This window comes from Maylandia zebra, linkage group LG4 (assembly GCF_041146795.1).
Source record: "Maylandia zebra isolate NMK-2024a linkage group LG4, Mzebra_GT3a, whole genome shotgun sequence".
In the NCBI taxonomy this organism is placed as follows: domain Eukaryota; kingdom Metazoa; phylum Chordata; class Actinopteri; order Cichliformes; family Cichlidae; genus Maylandia; species Maylandia zebra.
Window position 1 is genome coordinate 19,375,139 of NC_135170.1, and position 19,894 is coordinate 19,395,032.

General features: G+C 42.0%; 3 protein-coding genes across 4 annotated transcripts in view; 1 reads left to right on the plus strand and 2 right to left on the minus strand.

Moving 5' to 3' along the window:
• Positions 1 to 5,414: 5,414 nt before the first annotated feature.
• dhps (deoxyhypusine synthase) lies at positions 5,415 to 14,883 on the minus strand. Its single transcript, XM_004558455.4, has 10 exons — positions 14,697 to 14,883; positions 12,174 to 12,373; positions 11,430 to 11,579; positions 11,223 to 11,344; positions 8,808 to 8,904; positions 8,593 to 8,679; positions 8,395 to 8,500; positions 8,211 to 8,314; positions 7,725 to 7,850; positions 5,415 to 6,002 (listed from the first exon to the last, which is right to left on the minus strand). Exons 2-10 carry the CDS (start codon positions 12,366 to 12,368, stop codon positions 5,907 to 5,909), a joined length of 1,083 nt encoding a protein of 360 aa, XP_004558512.1. The 5' UTR covers positions 12,369 to 12,373; positions 14,697 to 14,883; the 3' UTR covers positions 5,415 to 5,906.
• Positions 13,773 to 16,637, plus strand: LOC101473727 (guanine nucleotide-binding protein G(I)/G(S)/G(O) subunit gamma-7). 2 transcript variants are annotated; one of them, XM_076883107.1, is made up of 4 exons: positions 13,773 to 13,874; positions 15,479 to 15,600; positions 15,691 to 15,789; positions 16,494 to 16,637. In XM_076883107.1, the coding sequence occupies exons 2-4, from the start codon at positions 15,568 to 15,570 to the stop codon at positions 16,617 to 16,619; spliced, it is 258 nt and encodes an 85-aa protein (XP_076739222.1). In that variant the 5' UTR covers positions 13,773 to 13,874; positions 15,479 to 15,567; the 3' UTR covers positions 16,620 to 16,637. The 2 variants fall into 2 exon arrangements, with proteins under 2 accessions (XP_076739222.1, XP_076739221.1); XM_076883106.1 differs by lacking the exon at positions 13,773 to 13,874 and having other exon boundaries at positions 14,861 to 15,600.
• Positions 16,638 to 16,735: 98 nt separating this feature from the next.
• fbxw9 (F-box and WD repeat domain containing 9) overlaps positions 16,736 to 19,894 on the minus strand; it is a 4,153-nt gene continuing 994 nt past the window's right edge. Inside the window, exons 3-7 of the mRNA XM_004558458.4 lie at positions 18,725 to 19,703; positions 18,444 to 18,592; positions 18,148 to 18,351; positions 17,990 to 18,055; positions 16,736 to 17,583 (exon numbers count right to left, since the gene is read on the minus strand). Coding sequence (XP_004558515.3) covers positions 17,509 to 17,583; positions 17,990 to 18,055; positions 18,148 to 18,351; positions 18,444 to 18,592; positions 18,725 to 19,703 — 1,473 coding nt within the window. The 3' untranslated portion in view covers positions 16,736 to 17,508. The remainder of the gene's footprint in view (positions 17,584 to 17,989; positions 18,056 to 18,147; positions 18,352 to 18,443; positions 18,593 to 18,724; positions 19,704 to 19,894) is intronic.

The following is a 19,894-nucleotide window of genomic DNA, read 5'->3' on the forward strand; positions in this document are numbered from 1 at the left end:
AACCATAAAAAAATATATATATATATATATATATAAACAATGGTTATGAGAAGAGGACAAAGGAAAGTCTTACACTGTTTTCCATTTTTTCATTTGTGCTTTAGTTAGGATGTACTTTTTGTTTCCACAGCGACCTGAAAGTGAAAAAAGTACAGTGAGAGCTATGAGTGTAAAGGTTTCACATCTCTCTTTTTTTTAACTGTTTAATCATCACCCTTACCTCATTCATGGACATGTCAGAATTCATTCATTTAGCTAAATGCAGTTACACCTCGGTAATTTTAACAAGAGCCTGTAAGAGATATAAAAACCCTCATGCATCTTCTCCATGCAGAGTCCAGGTTTATTTCGGTGCTGTTAGGCATTTATTTGTTGTTGCTCTTTCACACCGTTTTGACCACATCCTCAGCCCATAGACATTTTATAAAAATACTTGTAAAAACACCCACCGAAAGCCTACACAAAAATACAGCAGGAAGTGTGACAAACATGACTGTATTGCAGGGTTAAGTTTTTTTTGTACATTTTTAACTTGAGCTAGCTTTCAACCTTTCCTGAGCTTTGCCTTAAACAAGGTATAAAAAGTGGTCTTACTATAAATGAGCAAAAGGGTGCTTTTAATAAAGTACTAAAGTATTGCTAGAGTATTTTTATTAAATAGAAATCAGTTCACTTCTATATCAGTTTCTCTCAATTTGTACCCCTTTAATTACTCTTCCACATTGTTAAATTTATTATTGCTCTCCTATCAAATTTCTTTACAAATTATACTTTTTTTTAAATAACAAAAGAGACACTTAACAAATGTGCATGAAAATGTTAACCAGCTATTAATATTAACTTTATTTATATGGCACTTTTCAAAACACGGCGTTACTATGGGTTATTTTTCCACGCAGACATGAAAGATGTTTCACGGCGGCAGCTTTAGAGAACATCAATACTATTAAACACAATTTGTAATCATTTAGAGCAGGCATGACAAACTCACTACTTTGATCTTAAGCGTGTCGGATCAGTCAAACTCCTATTTTCTGTCAGTGTAAAGAAACTAAACTACACAACTGTGAGATGAGGAAAAGATCTGCAATTTCAATAACACGTCTCGGTTTTTGTACATAATAGAAAGATGCTGCTGTTGAAAACAAAAGAAACCTGTGAGCGTGGATCTTTCTGTAAGAAATAAATGTGTAGAGTTACTGAAAATGGCATTGCTCAGACTATCCTGTGATTATAAAGTACACATTTTTATTTATGTATTTTTTGTTTACCACGAACCCATTCTAAAAACAAACAAACAAATAACTGGAAAACTGGAACTTTTCTATCATTTAATTGTTTAGCTGTTTAGCTTTAATTATGTTTGTGTAACATGAATAACCCAAGGTTAGGTATTTATCAGTTGAGGAGCTGTAAAAAAAAAAAGAAAGAAAGAAAGAAAAGAAAAGAAAATACAGTTAAAGGACCAAAAGGACCAAAATTCATGTCCTCCCTTACATTTTCCAAAATGGTCATTTGGGCCACAATGGAGTCTTTGCTGGGCCATTTCTGGCCCCCAGGCCTTATGTTTGAGTGCAGTAAATAAGAGCTTAGAAACTACTAAATGGAACAGTGCACGACTCCCATATATATAAATATATATATATATATATATATATATATATATATATATATATATATATATATATATATATGCAGTATAGTGCACTATTAGTATTTGGATGTAAAGGAACTGACTACTAGAAAGCTCAAACCAAAGCCCGTCCTGATACCTGGGTTGATAATGCGGTTTTTCTTGCTACAACAAATCTGATGAAGAACGATGACGGTGCAGCAACAGACACATGACATCCGGATGTTTGTCCTTGTCCAAGCGGTTGCCAGAGCAACGCAGACACATGGCCGTCATCAAACTCAGCCAGCTGCGTCACTGGAGGAGACGGCGGTTCAACTGACGACTTCCTGTTTCTGAGAAAGCAAGCGAGGTGTGTGCAGTGCCCCCCCCCTCCGTCTCCACCACTTCCACCTTCACCTCTGTCCGTCCATTTATCACAGCTCCACCCCCCTTTCCATACATTTATTGCCCTCCCTATCGCAATGTTTATCTTTCCGTCGCTATCAGCCGCCCCTTTCTCGCTCCCTCAGCACGCCCACGCAGCTGCACTCCTTCACCTGCCGATACCTCTCCGGGTGGACCAATAGGCTGCCGAGATGGTGTTCCCGTGGCAACAACAAACAGGTAAACATGGGTGGAGCGAGGACGCCGCGGCTTTGCAACAACGTGCAGAATACTCCCTCGTATGTAGGCCACAGGTTTGGTTTCATGCTTTTTTTTAAAGGAGTTTTTTCTGTTCGGGGATTTAAAGTAACTGAGGGAATCTTTCTAGAAAGTTAACCGAACTATAGGCCTGTTATACATAAACATTATATTAATATATACATATATTATTTGCTCTGCTAAAGCTACCTTACTGCTAGCTTAAACTTTCAGTAGGCTAGTTTAATTATTAATTGGTAGTGAAATCAGATTTTAGTCCATTTAATTTGGTAAAGTGGTAAAGTGAATTATTTATATTTTGTTTTGTTTTTTAAATAAATGATCCAATGATATGTTTTTCCATGTATAAAGTGTCTTGTGTATATCATATTTTTCCCATTCAGTCACACGTAAGAAAAAAAAAAAAACATTAACAAGGTGAAAACACACTCTGCGTCATGCGTTATTCAACTCCCTGAATCCAGAAGGATATCTTTGTATTTTACATCTACTTGTGAAGACACGATGATAATCTTCCTCTCTCCTTTCAAAAATTCCTGCATACAGATCCGGATAGACATCAAAAGGTAATTACTTCTAATCTGGGCCGAGCCCAAACTCCATAACTCTTTGAGTAATCCTGCAAGCATACATCCTTGGCGGAGGTTAAAAGACAGCGAGGGAAAAGTGTTATATTCCAAAGAGGGGATGGTTTTTGGACCTTTTGCAGGTTGGATTCGGTCTGAGAAGCAAAGCTCGGGGCAAATTAATGTGGAAAAAGTCTGCAAAGCAGCTAGTTGAGCTAACTGAAGGTGACTCAGACAGACATTTTTATCAGTACTTCCCTTCTCTTATCTGGAAATATGGTGACCGGACACTTGAAAAAAAAAAAGGGGGGGAGGACACAGTTTAAAGAGACCCAAAACGGTGAAAATAAAGAAACAAAGCAATGGGAATTGGCTCTTGCATACACTTGGACACGACTTTACTCAGAAACCAATGTAAATATGTAAATGGCTGCATATTACTTTTCTTTTCCCCTTTCACTCCTCACTGATCCACCCCACCCTGCAGCTGTGCAGCAGGTCAGTGCTCCCTCTCCCTCTCTCTCTCTCCCTCCCAGTCTGGCTCTTTGGTTCTCACCATAAAAAAGCTGCCAATCTGGCTGGAAGAAGACATAATTGCCATTATGACTGCTGCGGCCCTGCACATCACACAGTATGCTGATTGTTCCTCAGAGCAGGAGGAGAAAGGGGGAGGAAAACACTGTCTGCTCTGTGCAGACGCCACACAATATTATCATAGCGTGACTACAGCTCATCCACACACACAGATACACACAGACAGGGTCTCTACTCAGTTTTTTCTTTTTTCAGCCCACTCAGACTCTGTAATCTTTCAGCTAAGCGCAGAGCAAACACGGGTTTCTATAGGGATAAAAATCCATACACCGCTGCCTTTAAAGAAAAAAAAGAAAGAAATTGTAACTGTCAAGCCCTGGGTAAACACACACTTACACACACAGTGCCACCACCAATAGGAAAAGATAGAAGGCCTGAATGGAAAAGCAGCTTGTACCAGAACAGGAACACCCAGTTAATGTGTGTGCGTGTGTTTCTGAGAGCATATGGAGCTGAGGTTTTTGGGAAAGCTGACCTTACCCCGTGTCCAAGTCCACTTCTTCAGCTCCAAAAATTAAAAGGTCACAAACACATTAAAAGTACTGACACTTTAACAACTCCATAATATAAATAAATAATTTTAAAATAGCTTCAGCGAACATGTTACACACATCCTGGTGTAAAAGCAGCTCTGTGCAGAGGATGTGAGAGCACTGATTAGCTGCAGGAAATATCCATTCCCACAGTAGTAAACTGATGTATTTCGAAGGGAAACGTCTTTATCCTTGATACTTGATTACGCGGCTTATTCGGCTGACGGCACAAAGAAAAGGGGCCAGGGAGTCCCACCTCCAACGGGTGGAAGAAAACTGTGCTGCATCTGCATGCGCGTGAGAAAACAACCCCACGTGCACGTGCCGCTTGAGGGATTTGAAGGTAGGATCTCGCAAGCCGCATCAAAGCCATTAGACTCGCTCAACAGACTTTATTCAACCATTGGCCGCTCGCTGAGCAAGTCGAGCCAGATTTCAATTTTCTTTGTTTTTTGTTTTTTTTCCTCTCCTTGAAACCTTAAATTCTGCCCGAAGCAACAGAGCGCAGAATTTGTTTTATTTGCTCAGTTTGGAAACAGTTTGATGAAGGATTTTTGAATCTCATAACTACAAAAAAAGGGGGGAGGGTCATAAAGTTGAAGGTTTATTTGATTAAAAGCACTGCTCTAGTCTCACACAACCCACCACAACTATTAAGGAATATTACAGCAGGCCAGGGGCCAATCATATTTATCAGGAAAATAAATTGTTAAGCATTTAAAGGTCTATAAGGTCATAAAAGGCCACTGACACCAGGCCTATAACTGCATATTTTACTGCATTCAAACAGCTGTTCTTCAGGTGTGAATAGTTACATTTTAGAGTCTGTGCATCAAACAGAGCTAAAAACCTTTTAAATTATTAATATTAAGTAAATTAGAAAATAGTCTGCGGGCCAGCTGGCACACTATGGCATGCCCGATTTGGCCCCGCAGGCTATAAATGGAGTATTGCTGCCATAAAGACAGCTTTAATGACACCGTTAATGTTCGCTTCCCTCACTTTAATGGAGGTTTTAATTATGCGTTTTAGCCCCGAGGTCACAGAGGTTTCGGATATCAGAATATCTTCTATTCAGAGGTATGCAAATGTAAGTTTGAATTGTTTCAAGTCAATCTTGTAAACACGAGGAAAGTAATTCAGATCTGTGCCTTTACAGAGATGTAAATGTGAAAGTTTAACAATCAGAGCTTCTTTATTCATTTATTGCTTGAGTACCTAATAAAGTGACCTCTAATCAATGCTTAATAGCCACCTCTGTGTTCCTGGATGAAATGCTCCTGAGCCACTTCAAACTCTTTCTGCAAACTTTTTATGCAACAAGGATCGAGTCATGTGAAATTTAGTGTCATATGACAGGTCCTCCGCAGCCTTTTCTCACAGGACTACTGCACAAAGTCTCTGTAAAAGTGCAATAAACCTATTTTAAAACAGAGACAGAACTGATGATTCCATGGTTTATTAAGACATACAGGGACATCTTTCATCCTGTAACCATGACGAGAAAGTAAAGGTTTGCTTAATATAATAGAAAATAAGAATTATCGACCGGTGTATGTGTGACGCCACAACTAAAATGAAATAAATTAAAACCACACACACACACACACACACACACACACGCTAAAACCAGTTACATTATAGACAATCGTCTCTTTGGTGCATGCATTAGCATGATATCTATGACATTTCAGCTTTCTGAACAGTAAGAAATAGAAATGCTGTACTTGTTCAAACAAGTAAATACTGGAAAGCATTAAAACAGAAAAGCATCACCACCGTTTCCCATTCAATAAGTCGTTCAGTTACAGCACTGTATGTATGACAGTACACGGTCTTGAAGCTGACCCAGGATCAGGCTGAAGTGTTCAATTTGACAAACAAAAGGCGTAAACCAGAGGAGCAAAGACAGTCGTTTTTAAACAGAGCAGCCAATTAATCCGTTTTCTTGCCGGCGGCCAGCTTGTCGACGTGTTGAGCGAAGGTCTCGGCCACAATCAGAGGGAAGACCAGAGAGGCATCGGCGTACACCTGAGAACCAAGAACAGAGCCGCTGATCACTTTTCTATTATGATAAAAAAATCATATTTTTTAAACAATGATGCTGTATTATTGTTTTTCACTAAAGTGAAACCAGACAGTTTTCCTAGTTATGCTTTTCAGTGCCTTGGATGCACTCTGAGTACAAACACTGTACAGACGCTGCCACCTTGAGGCCAAAATGAGGAACACATCTCCTAGTTGCACCACCATTGACACCATTTCCCCCCGTTCTGTTTGACTTGTTCTCGTTCCTTCGTTGTGTGCGAAGAATCTGTTGCTCTGCTTTGTTACCTCGCTGCCATTTCTGGTCCAGTATGAAAATATATCTAAACACTTTGAATGCCCCTAAAACACATTTCACTGGAAAAGAAGGAACTCTCCAAACATGGAACAATGAAAGCAATAAAAACGCAAGTCGCTCAGATCAAACAGAGAAATTCTTTGTTATTAAAAACTCACTGGCCACTTCAATTTGCACATCTATTCATACACTGCTGAACTACTGGGATTTACATACAAGAGAGTGATCTCAAACTGGTTTTCGGAACAGGACAATGAGTTCACTGTACTCAAATCACCAGACCACAGTCACCAGATCTCAAACCAGCGGAACAGCTTTGGGATGTGGTGAAACAGCAAAGTCTCGTCAGAAAGCCGACAAATCTGCAGAAATGTGTGATGCTATCCTGTCAATATGGATCAAAATCTGTGAGGATAGTTTCCAGCACCTTGGAGAATTAACACAGTTTTGAAGGTAAAAGGGGTCCAAACCAGCAGAACCAAGGCTTATCTAATAAAGTGTCCGTGACTCTATATTAAGCATGACAAAAAAAAAAGAATTAAAAATTAAAATGCTGGTGGCTCCCAGTACCTCCCCCCAGCCTCTTAATAGCACCTATGGTGTAAATGTAAAAGTTCAAGGTGATTTTCAGAAAAGACGAGCTCTGACCTTGAGGTTCAGGTCACTGAGATCCAAACTTACTGCACTTACAGTATGAATTTGAAAATCCCGTGTTCACAAACCCCCTGATAATACCCCATCAACCTTTGACAGCTACAGGTAAAAACCCAGTAATTTAATATACTAGCTTAGCTTCTCAGACATTACTCAGTAGTCATGAAAACAGAAATGTTTGGATCAGTCTGGCCCGCAGTTATACGATCTCAACCCTGCTAACCAACCAACTCTAACCCAGTGGTTCCCAAACTTTTTTTGCTAGGCCCCCCTTTGTTTTACAAGAAAAACGTATGCTTCACCATATTTTCTAGTCTTTGGCTTAGAATGAAGTTGGTTTGGAAACATATTCAGCGATGCTTCATCTCCTGCTTTGCGTTTCTGTAGGCGCCCGCTTTGTTCCCCCCCTTTCATACCGCGCCCCCCCTGCCATGGGCCCCACACTTTGGGAAGGTCTGCCCTAACCCAACCAACCAACATCTCCGTGATGCCTGAATGATCCCATAAGTGCATGGAGCTGATGTGTCCAGTACAGCAAGCGTATGGGTGTTATGTACCGCACTCTTAAAAGTCTTCAAAGGCGTTTTCAGTTCTTAAAACACCTCTGAAACTGACACCCTTAGACTTGTGTGCTTAAAAAAAAAAAAAAAAAAAAAACCCCACCAAAAAAAATCCCCCAAAGACATCTCAAAATCTGATGTGAATAAAGACCATCTGACGTAAAAACAGGAGGTAAAGTTGACATTTATCATCACCTTAACAGGTTTGGCATCTGTTCTGATCTTGCCCCAAGATACAGCCTCGTCCGGTCTGGCCCCAGAGTCGGAGCCATCAAACTCCTGCCCCGTGTTCACATACACCACGTAGTCCGCTCCATTTCTCTGGCAGGAAAGAGAGAGTGTCAAAACAGGATTCTGATTAGGTTTGTGAGGAAGTTTGCTTTACTCGTTTAAACTTGTTAATATTTCTCGAAATAAGAACAATTTCTTATGAAATTGTCACAGCAACTTACAGGTAGAAAATCACAGTGAATCTGAAGTAACTGCAGGCTGTAACTGTTAAAGCAGCTACAGTGGAAATACTCAGACAGCCCACGTTCCTCAGATTTGTACTCAAGTAGAACCTCTTAGGTATAACCTAATTTATCAAACTTTTTCAGAAGTGAGAAAAGTTCAAGCTAAAGAAAAGAAAAAAAAAAAAAAAAAAAAAAGTTCAAGCCAAAGATAAAAGAATTTAGTTACCATAAGATTTGCATTGGATATATGATGTTTGACCAGCCCCCCTCCCAGGATGATCATCCCAGTCCTCTTGGCGAAAACTGCCTGGCTGTTCAACCTGCGAATATCTGAAAATAAAGCGCGCATTAGCAACAAGAAACGACTAAAAACCTGCGTTTTAGCCAGCAACATCGGCGCCGCTACAAACCTTCTACGATGTCCAGAATCAAGCCGGGGTTCTTATACGAGTGGAAGTAGATCATGTCGCCCAGAGAGCCGTCTGTCAGAGCGGGGCTGAACACCGGGATGTTATTCTGAAACGCAACACAACAGCACATTTAGCCACCAAACAGCACAGACAGTTCAAAGTAAGCAAAGCAAGTGAGAATACGAGGTGCATAACCACCTTGTATGCCCAGTAGTAGACAGACTCTGTATTATTTATCTCCTTTCCAAGTCGGTGGATCATTTTGGAGGGAGTCCAGCGGGTGCCCTGGAATCGCAGAAACTTCTTATTATTCCTAATTCTTTATAAAGTTGTATATTACATATTAAACCTAAAAGTGCATAAGACTAACAACTATTGTTGCAGTAGGCTTTGGGGTGCAGGGAGTGACTCACCTCTGTGTTCTGCTCCAGCAACATCTGGTCCAGGATGGGCATCAGCCAGTCTTCAAATTTACAGTAGTTATCGTTGGGCACCACCAGATTACCAATTCTACAGCCAGTGAAGACAGAGGGAGACGGACAAGGACAAAATCAATACATCAGCAGGTTTGTCTATGTGAACCAAGGTCACAGATCAGCACCTGCCTGTCAAATCCTTGCACCAACACAACATGTGCCATTTGTGATGAAAGCATAGAGAATAAGAAACTTGTCCACGACTATGAGGTCAAACACTGTGTCCTTGGGTAAGAAACTGTACCCCGAGTTGCCTTCAGTGCATCCATTGGGGTGATCAGAGTGTGAGTGTGTGATTGGTAGATATTAGTGCTTAGGCATCGATAAAAGGACTGTATGTATGTATGTATGTATGTACGTACGTACAGTGGGGCAAAAAAGTATTTAGTCAGCCACCGATTGTGCAAGTTCCCCCACCTAAAATGATGACAGAGGTCAGTAATTTGCACCAGAGGTACACTTCAACTGTGAGAGACAGAATGTGAAAAAAAAAATCCATGAATCCACATGGTAGGATTTGTAAAGAATTTATTCGTAAATCAGGGTGGAAAATAAGTATTTGGTCAATAACAAAAATACAACTCAATACTTTGTAACATAACCTTTGTTGGCAATAACAGAGGTCAAACGTTTACTATAGGTCCTTACCAGGTTTGCACACACAGTAGCTGGTATTTTGGCCCATTCCTCCATGCAGATCTTCTCGAGAGCAGTGATGTTTTGGGGCTGTCGCCGAGCAACACGGACTTTCAACTCCCGCCACAGATTTTCTATGGGGTTGAGGTCTGGGGACTGGCTAGGCCACTCCAGGACTTTCAAATGCTTCTTACGGAGCCACTCCTTTGTTGCCCGGGCGGTGTGTTTTGGATCATTGTCATGTTGGAAGACCCAGCCTCGTTTCATCTTCAAAGTTCTCACTGATGGAAGGAGGTTTTGGCTCAAAATCTCACGATACATGGCCCCATTCATTCTGTCCTTAACACGGATCAGTCGTCCTGTCCCCTTGGCAGAAAAACAGCCCCATAGCATGATGTTTCCACCCCCATGCTTCACAGTAGGTATGGTGTTCTTGGGATGCAACTCAGTATTCTTCTTCCTCCAAACACGACGAGTTGAGTTTATACCAAAAAGTTCTACTTTGGTTTCATCTGACCACATGACATTCTCCCAATCCTCTGCTGTATCATCCATGTGCTCTCTGGCAAACTTCAGACAGGCCTGGACATGCACTGGCTTCAGCAGCGGAACACGTCTGGCACTGCGGGATTTGATTCCCTGCCGTTGTAGTGTGTTACTGATGGTGACCTTTGTTACTTTGGTCCCAGCTCTCTGCAGGTCATTCACCAGGTCCCCCCGTGTGGTTCTGGGATCTTTGCTCACCGTTCTCATGATCATTGTGACCCCACGGGATGAGATCTTGCGTGGAGCCCCAGATCGAGGGAGATTATCAGTGGTCTTGTATGTCTTCCATTTTCTGATGATTGCTCCCACAGTTGATTTTTTCACACCAAGCTGCTTGCCTATTGTAGATTCACTCTTCCCAGTCTGGTGCAGGTCTACAATCCTGTTCCTGGTGTCCTTCGAAAGCTCTTTGGTCTTGGCCATGGCGGAGTTTGGAGTCTGACTGTTTGAGGCTGTGGACAGGTGTCTTTTATACAGATGATGAGTTCAAACAGGTGCCATTCATACAGGTAACGAGTGGGGACAGACAGAAAAGCTTCTTACAGAAGACGTTACAGGTCTGTGGGAGCCAGAGATTTTCCATGTTTGAGGTGACCAAATACTTATTTTCCACCCTGATTTACGGATAAATTCTTTACAAATCCTACCATGTGAATTCATGGATTTTTTTTTTCCACATTCTGTCTCTCACAGTTGAAGTGTACCTCTGGTGCAAATTACTGACCTCTGTCATCATTTTAAGTGGGGGAACTTGCACAATCGGTGGCTGACTAAATACTTTTTTGCCCCACTGTATGTATGTATGTATGTATGTATGTATGTATGTATGAATGAGGCTTGTGGAAAGGTGGGCTTATATAATGCGTTATATAAACACCAGTCCAATCCATTTGGTTTACTGGCACTGCTTCCTCTCTGTGCAGTGGCATTGATTCTAAGGCGAATAAGCATGTTTTCTTTAAAGTGGACCTATTATTGCTTTGCCTTATATGCTGTTCATCTACACTGTTTAAAAAAAGTTTCAAAAGGGGAAGTCAAACAGAAGAAAGCCAGGGGGATGAGCTAAAACAGAAGCTGAAGGGTGGCCACGACAAACAGTTTTATATTTTACTATTAATATTTTTATTTTACATGTTAGCTTACAGATAAACCACAGCAGCGCTAACAAACCTGTTGATGCCTCTCAGGCGGAGCTCCTTGCCAGGGAGGCTGAAGTCTCCCAGGTAGGTGTGAGCCAGGCACTTGATCAAATCCTCCTCCACGCCTCCTGCTGTGGTTACAATAACATCCACCTGACGCAGAGGAACAGATTCTGAGAAACCGGGTGACTGATTTAGAGCTTATGTGGATCGTTACATAAGACGTGTCATTTTGTACCATTTTGTGCTGCGCCAAATAGCGGATGCTTTCTCTGACTCCGGAGCTGATGAGGTTGGAGGTGTACCCCAGGAAGATGGTGCAGCCTGACTTTGGGGTTTCCGACTCATTTCCTTCCCCTTCCTCCACTGGTTCAAGACGCTTCTCGATCTGTGGTGGTCAAAATCATTGCTGAACAACAGATAAACAGATATTGCAAACATACAACGTGGATCACTGTGGCAACAACCACACCTTACAAGTGAGGCCAAACACAACAGCGTCGAGCAGCTGGCTCCAAAACCACCGCTGGCTCAATGTCAACTTCATCAAAGTCAACAAATTTGTAATTTTACACTCCATCTCCAAGTTTTGAGGTAAACAGAACGCAGGAGAAAAGTCAGGTTGGATTGTGGGTGTGACACATGTGCCCAGTCTGGAGTGACTGATAAGTTTTTTGAATGAGGAGGGCGAGTAAAAGTCTCTCAGTATCAGTGGACCAAGACTCCAGGAAGTTAAAAGCTTTTAGGGTTCTTTGTTTTGTTTTTTTAAAATAGTGACATATTCATATCAATATGATCCCTATGATTCCCATCAATAGGACTCCTCTTGTACTACAGTGGAAGAAGAAATGCCAAAAGATGCACATAGCATAACCTGGGCAAGCAAAACCAAAACTACTATAAGACAGGAGAACGTGTGGGTCCAGACACCTTGTAGTCGTTTACTGAAAGTTAATAACCCCCCCAAAGGCTGTCCTCTCACCATGGTGTTGATCTCCTGGATAGCCAGGGCTAAGCTGCTGGCCTGGAAGCCCGTGGTGAGGTAGGACTTCAGCACCGCATGGAGATCGACTCCCTGGTTGAAGTCGTAACCTCTGATTTTCGGCATGTCCTCGGGGAGATCGCAGCTAGGCTTCAGGACAGCCTCCATGGCAACTGAGGGGGCCTGGTCTGCCATCTTTTCTGCAAAAGACAATCACCAAACAGAGGCTCTTTGAGATTTCCACAGAGGTGGGCCTTCTTGGAGGTTTTCAGCATATTTTAGGTAAAAAAAAATAAATAAATATAACACACACTTGCAGATCCAGCTTATTCAGGATGAGATTCATTTGAATGTGCAAATGTTGGGAAGAACATTTTCCTGAAACATTTGGTTACTGGAGTGTTTGCATGTAAAGAAACTAAAGTTAGTGGATTCCTAGTAAAAATTTGAGTAACTGAATTCCTGGAAAGGCTAGCAGCATGTTTCTAAGGTGGATGTCCATCCTGCAGATTCCTTTAAAGTGCACCTCCTGAAGTTTTCCTGATTTTCTATTCATCATTCATTACAGTGCTAAAAACCTCATAGTAAGGTCAACATATGTAAAAGTAATCCGTGTGAACCAGAAGTGGAGACTATAGACTGCTTTGTTTCTGCTATTTCTTTTTGGGCCTCTGAATGATGCCAGTGAGGGAGGATGTCTTAATCAGAATACTTTATTAATCCCGAAGGAAATTAGGGTTACAGCAGGCAGCACGCTAGTGGCGCATGCGCACTTACAAAGGAACCTTCTGACCAACTTTACGCAAACATCACATTGGGGAGACATGTCAGAAAGGTAGGCTGATAGGAAAAAAACAATGAGAAATACATAACATGAGGTAAGAGGAGGAGAAAAAAAAAAAAACTCCACTCAGACTGAGCTCCTAGTGGGAGAACAGTTTGATAACAGAAAAAACACCTCAGCACAAAAAGCACATGACTATCAATACACCATAGAAACACAAGACAAGCAACAGGGGCGGTTAAAGGGTAAGAGAGAGCCGGTGTAGACAGTGCATCCGGTCCTGCAGCATGTCTGTGCTGGTCCAGTCGGCTGCCATCTTCCCCGGTAGGGCACAAGCATCGAAGGCGTTTGGAAAGGGAGGGGGGATCAGTGTGTACATATCAGTGTGTGTGTGTGTGCGCGCGCGCGTCCAGAGTTCAGCTGAGACAGTGTCCTTCGCCCTGCCAGGCTAAGTAAACAGTCTTCCAGCCAACCCAGGTGGCCTTGCATGGGATGGGGGGGGGGACAGTCTAAACACAGTCGTTATCAGGGTGTTTTGTTCAGCTCCAGCCTTGAGACCGCAGCTGGCGCCAAGAGGGTCTCCGCATGAATTGATGGTGTTTTTTACTTTAGTGCGAACAACTCATATGAATTTCAAAGCTGTTCTAACAGTCCAACACTGGTCTCTCAATCTCCCGTTGGAGAGCCGTGAGCTTTCTATGATGTTATCCAAACTTACGTTCTGTGATGTTGTCATTGTTTTTGCTCAAAGAGCAGGTTCTGAGAACTCACCACTGCAGTGCACTTCCCAAGATTAATTAATTTGGTCAGCTCTGGCTCTGTGAACAACAGCTCCTCCCATCTGCTATTGAAACCTTCTGTTTCCGAGGGCAGCCAATCAGGAGAAAGCAGGTTTTTAGGGAAGCATTGCAGGCCAGGTACAAGATAAAAATTATTATTTTAACTGTTATTTACATAAAGATACTCTAGTAAAGCCCATAAGTAAAAACATGGAGCTGGAAATGAGCAGATAGCGGGTCTGTTGTATATTCTCGTCTCTGGTGGCTCAAAATCTCTTTAATTTCATACCGTAGTTGAAGTGGAGGAAAATTACTTTAATACGTTTTTGAGGCGTGCAACAAAAAAAACAACTATGTATATTTATTACCACAGCACTGTACTGCAGTTACATTGCTATAGATCTGCTGCACAGAGACATACGGCACAGTTTACTCAACTATGCTGTAACTTTACTTGTTAAGACTTCACATAAACATATTGCAAGCTTATAAAATCAACTATCTGATTTTATGAGTACCAACACTGTCGTGAGAGGTGACTGGGCATTGATTTATCAGGATATTCTAATACTTTGTTTGAGGATTACATATCTGGTGACTTTTCGTTACAACACATGCTAATGTGAGAGTAAGCAGATGAATATTTTAAATGTAAATGCGACTTCTGGCCATCACATGGGTTTTGATCAGCTTTAAACAAAAAATAACATCGATTTCACAGGCACAAAATATCGAAACTTTAAAAACCCTATGGTTTAGATGTAAAATTCCACTTATTTTTGGAATAAATGTCTTTGTACAGGGACTAGCCTTTATTAAAAGAGCATATGGCGTTTAGCAGGTGCTACAACATCAATGAAAACATACAAAATCCATGTGATAGACGTTAGCTAGAAGCTAACTCTGAGTCAAACTAGCTTGAATCGCGACTTAACATCTAAAAGAGAAATGAAGACATACCTGTTCTTGAAGAGGCGTCAGGTGATGAAGAAGGCTGAGCAATAAACGGCTGTCACTACGCGCAAAAAAACAAATATTGAAGATTTGTATTCCCCTAAACGTCGCATGGATCGCCTGTGAGAAACGAGCTACTTCTACGGAAAGTGAAAAGGGACAAATGTGATCCAGGTTGCCCTTTTCTTCTTCTTCTTCTTCTTCAGTCAAGTTTAACGGCAGCTTGCATCCAAAACTGTTGCATTACTGCCAGGTTGCCCTTTTTTTTAGCTACTCTACCTTTGTGGTGTTCACGGTGTTTTTCTTTCACATCTTCCGCAGATAGACAAATAGTAAAATTTTAGATTTTTTTCCACCCCTTCTTAGATCTCTACAGAATTCCGTGAACTTTCCCATTGTTTTGAGTGTCGATCAGTCCAGTGAGAGCTAATCGCAAATCCTTTGTATGCTACACCCACCAGTTGCAGTCAATCATGATCACTAATGAGAAATTAACAGGCCTTGACTATTTCAAGTCATAAGACATTATAGAACCCTCAGCGCTACTTATTAAAAGATTTAAATGAGTGTATGTACATATTGGGCCTGTATGTATACTGTTGACACTGTGTGGATTAGAGAAAATCCTAAATATAATATAACATAAAATCTAATGTCAAAGTACAGACGCATAATCTTGTTTTAAGGGCAGACCACATCTCTAAAGCACAGCCTCCAGCAGTGCCTGTGAAGAGATGTGATGTTTGTGACATTTCCACCACTGTGTTGTCTGACCTTTTCTATCACAGTCTTTGAACTGGCCCCAACAGGGAATTAAAAAACAACAAACAGAGGAGGATACAGGTCAAAAGGGAAAGCCAGGAGCATCTCTGAGCAGATGCTCCTGTATAACCTGAGCTGTTTAGATCAGGTAAGTGACTGGTGTAACTCATTTTTCTGCTGCTAACTTTGGTGTCATAGGAGTATGTTTTTGTTGTTTTTCTGTGTTTTTGCTCTCAAGACAATGTCAGGAAAGATGTGCAGCAGCAGCAGCAGTGTTATTCAGGCACAAAAACTGGTGGATCAACTTCGGGTAGAGGCAAGCATGGAGAGATTCAAGGTGGGTAAGAATCTAAATCATCTGTTAATTTGCTTTATAGAGGTGGGCAGATTGATATAAAAATTAATTGTATTGATACCAATGCTGGTATCGGTATTGGATTGAGACTAAGCATGATATGGTCGATATTTGTTTCCATCCTCTACGTTCAGTATGTAGATCACTAAATTGTATTAAATTTTGTGTGTGTGTGTGTGGGGGGGTGTAAAAAACCTATAATTTAAACATGCCCTATGAATGATGTCTTAATCTTTTTGTGTTTATTGTCACATCAGTTTTATTTAAAGCCTGCGGCACATTTAAACAACAGAAGCAGATCCAGAGTGCTTTAGACACATACACATTTACATCCCAGGTCTCCCAAAAACAGTTACGAAATACATAGAAATCTGAAATGGTCATTTCAGTGGTCATTAAGATGTGTTCAGAATTTGAAAATGTATGATTCATCTGGTTGAATTTATGACACACTGGCCTCCCGACATAAGCTGCTGACATAAGTTAAAGGTATCAGTATCTGTATTTAGCTGGTATTGGATCAATATTAATTTTTAGTATCACACAGGACTATCATTTTATACTTTAATTGCTAAATTGCCAAAGTACTGAATATATATGTATTTTTTATAAAAACTTCCCATGCTCACTGTCCAACAGTTTTTCATACTTGTGTCTAAAATCCAGTCAACTCTCTGCCCCTGCAGATCTCTCTGACAGCAGCAGATTTAGTCCAGTACTGTCAGGAGCACAGGCGCAGTGACCCTCTGCTTACCGGCATAGCTGCTTCATCCAATCCCTTCAAAGATAAGAAGACCTGTTTGATTCTTTGACAGCTCCCAGACGGCGCTGTGAGGAAAACCTCTGTCCGAGAACGCAACCACGAACATGTACTGTGTAAAAGATACTACATGTCCTCATCTGGAAAATCATGAAAGAATCCACGCACTTGATTTTTAGAACTTTTAATGCTGTCTTCTGTGGAAACAGTCTCTCAGCATGTTTGTAAATGGATTTTTGGTCAATAGTAAAAACACACACAGCATATGGACACAAATAATAACACTTTCCTGACTGTATTCAATTAAATAGCTATAGAAATACAATCAGTTTGTCACAGAGCAATAATTAGTTTACTGTACATGAAATGTTTAAGTAATTATTCTTGTATAATGCCAGTTTACATATGAGATTCAATAAAGGTATTATAATTACAAACATTTACATGTCTGTGGTTTCAGTGCTGTTTGAACACTTAAAGTGTCCTTAAGAGTGATTCAGTGAGTTTTGGCACAAAATGAACATTTTTGGGGTAAACAATGAAAATAAACATTTGCTTTTCCTTCCATAGAAAAATCTTTTCAGTGGATCAAACAAGATAGAAATAAAAAAACAAAAATATAATGTGAGGGTTTGTGACAAGACTAAAATACCTGAAATATCCTCCACCACATATTTACAACTAAATTAAACAACTGAAAGCAGTCATTTCAAAATAGTTCACTTAAAAATTAAAAATAACCTGATTGGTCATCATCTGTCGTCATTTCTTCCCTTCTGTGTTTGTCTGTTTACTCAGCACTTACATGACTGTTGATGTAGCCAGCCTTCCAGGCAACGGCAGCTTCTTTATTTACCTTTGTTGATTTGTATAGAGACACAGAACAACACAACAAAGACCAGGGTTCCTGTTTTCATTGTTACCATGTAGTTGCTTCCACTTCATTTTCGAGGCCTCCACACTTGCACCCTGACGTCACCGGACGCTATAGCGAGGACTCCGGCCTCCACGCTCAGCTGAAAGTTTTCACACAGTGCAGTGAGAGAAACAAGAGGGAGAGAGAAGACACATGAACGATGAAAAGAAGCCCACATTAATAAAGTTAAAATATCATCACTGATGCCCAGAAAGAGAGAACTGTCAGTACTTTTGCGAGTATGACCTCCCTAAAGGAAACTATAGCAACCCCTTCAGCTACTGCAAAACTGACAGATCCTAACCAAAACCAGAAAGAGAGCAAATATAAAACCAGTTTTAAAGTCTCTGCATTGGCTTCCTGACAAGTTTTATACGGTGTGTGTTTGCTGGGTTGATTTTTTTTTTTTTTGCACATGTTGTTGTTCTGTAAACCATTCTGAGCTACGAAGTTGTATAAAAAAGTTGCTATATAAACAAAGTGTTGACTGACTGCACAGCACTCACCCCATGGACTCCAGTTTGATAGTGCAGGGTGCTTAACGTCCTCGGAGGCGCGCATGGTATATGAACCTGTAGCGCAGGCGGAAAAATTACAATTCAAGACTTTCAAGACATTCAGTAGCAAAGTTCCAGCAGCTTAAGGTAACGAAGAATTCTCTCACCTTGACGGTGCAATCAGATGAACAGGTGTAGAGGCTACCGGGGGATCTGTGGATGCCGGTGATCAGAGCTGTGTGCCCCACATCAAACTGAGAGACAGGCTTTAAGGTCCCCGCCTGCATGGAAAAGGAGTGGAGCATGCCGCCGTTGTCTCCTGCCCATACCTCACAGCCACTGTAGCTCATGGACAGCAGGTAGGAGCTCAGCTGTAAAGTGGTGGGGTGGGTGGAGTTAGTGGCTTGGTGTAAAGATGGATATGAGTATGTTTACAAAAACACAAGCTCTTCAAGAAATCTACCCGAAGTCTCTTCAAGCCTTTGCCCGCTCTGCGGTCATAGACAGCCACAGTGCAGTCTTTGCTCCCTGAGATGATGTATTTGTCATCTGCACAGAGGCACATTACGGCGTTACTGTGCATACGGATGCTTTTCACCAGTGGTGCAGCAGCTGTGGACAAAAACAGACAGAACCCACCTCAGCAAGTCATTTGTCTATATAACTGCTTTGTATTTACTAAACTCTTGACTCTCATGTGCACTTTCTACACAGCAAAACAAGCTTCATATAAATCCCTCTCACCTCTGGTGTCATACATGCTGACCCGCTTGTCAAATGTACCAGCCAGCAACATGTCGGGCTGACAGGACAAGCAGAGAACAGCAGCCCCGGTCCTGATGAGGGCCCTATCTGCACCTCCTGCCTGCAGGTCCCACAGCCTCACAGTGCTGTCAAAGCCCCCTGAGGCCAGCAGAGGTCCTTGAGATGCCAGGCACCAGACCCAGCCTCGATGGCTGCTAAAATCACCCTGCCGTCCCATCGTTTGCAGCAGTGATCCCAGCTCCAGATCCCAGAGCTTTACGTTCCAGTCTCTGGAAGCTGTGGCACAGACCTTCCCCTCTCCCCCAAGAAGGAGGACCGAGTTTACATGGGCAATGTGGCCTGTAGGCAGGGTAATGCATTCCAGCGCTGGTGGTGGGCTTGGACTTCTTGCCTCTACATGTTGCCCATTACCCAGATTCCTGTGGTCTGGCAAGTCTTCTTGGTGATTAAGAACTGCGTCTCGGCCCTCGTTGGCAATAAAAACCCTTCTGTGGTCCATTTCTTCTTCCATTAGTGCTGCAGCATCACCCTCTAGTCTGTCTTCAAGCTCTTCTCTCAATCTCGCTACTTGGTCCCCACCTAAGACGTGCTGCATTTCACCCTCTTCACCTTCCACTGCCACCTCCATTGCCTCATCCGCACCATAAGCAACCTCCTGCACTGCCACTGCCACTCCGACCTGACCCTCTCCACCATCATCCTGGCCTCCCACACCAGGCTCCCCATCCTGAGGCATCGCTTGCTCCCTTCTCTCCTCATCCTCCTGGTTTTGTCTGGCTACATGCTCAACTTCACCTGACCAGCAGGTTATGAGCTGTTCCATCTGCAGGCAGGCACCAGGCCAGTCAAAGTCCTCTCTTGGCCCCACTGGAAAAGCAGCTCTCAATCCCACCAACCTCTGTGCTCGGAGCTGCCAGGAGGTTCTGTCCTGCCCCACGTTACTCAGCGCATGGCAGACCTGAAACATGAAGGGGAAGGCATTGAAGGACATTTAAACATCTGCATGAGACAAATGTGGCCATGTGCCAAACATCTGTATTTTCCTGATTCATCTTTAACCCTTTCCCCCCCTTTTGGACGCCTGCTATGGGTAATTTTTGTTTCTCTTTGTTGACCTGAGCAGTTTCTGTCATATTTCAGGGCTGCTTC

Excerpts from the sequence above, each read along its gene's own strand:
- dhps (XM_004558455.4), bottom strand. The coding sequence starts at position 12,368 with ATGGCAGACCAGGCCCCCTCAGTTGCCATGGAGGCTGTCCTGAAGCCT. Across the intron at positions 11,580-12,173 it reads TCCAGGAGATCAACACCATG|ATCGAGAAGCGTCTTGAACC; the intron begins GTGAGAGGACAG and ends TGACCACCACAG. Across the intron at positions 11,345-11,429 it reads ATTTGGCGCAGCACAAAATG|GTGGATGTTATTGTAACCAC; the intron begins GTACAAAATGAC and ends CCTCTGCGTCAG.
- LOC101473727 (XM_076883107.1), top strand. The coding sequence starts at position 15,568 with ATGCTCCTGTATAACCTGAGCTGTTTAGATCAG. Across the intron at positions 15,601-15,690 it reads ACCTGAGCTGTTTAGATCAG|ACAATGTCAGGAAAGATGTG; the intron begins GTAAGTGACTGG and ends TTTGCTCTCAAG. Across the intron at positions 15,790-16,493 it reads CAAGCATGGAGAGATTCAAG|ATCTCTCTGACAGCAGCAGA; the intron begins GTGGGTAAGAAT and ends CTGCCCCTGCAG.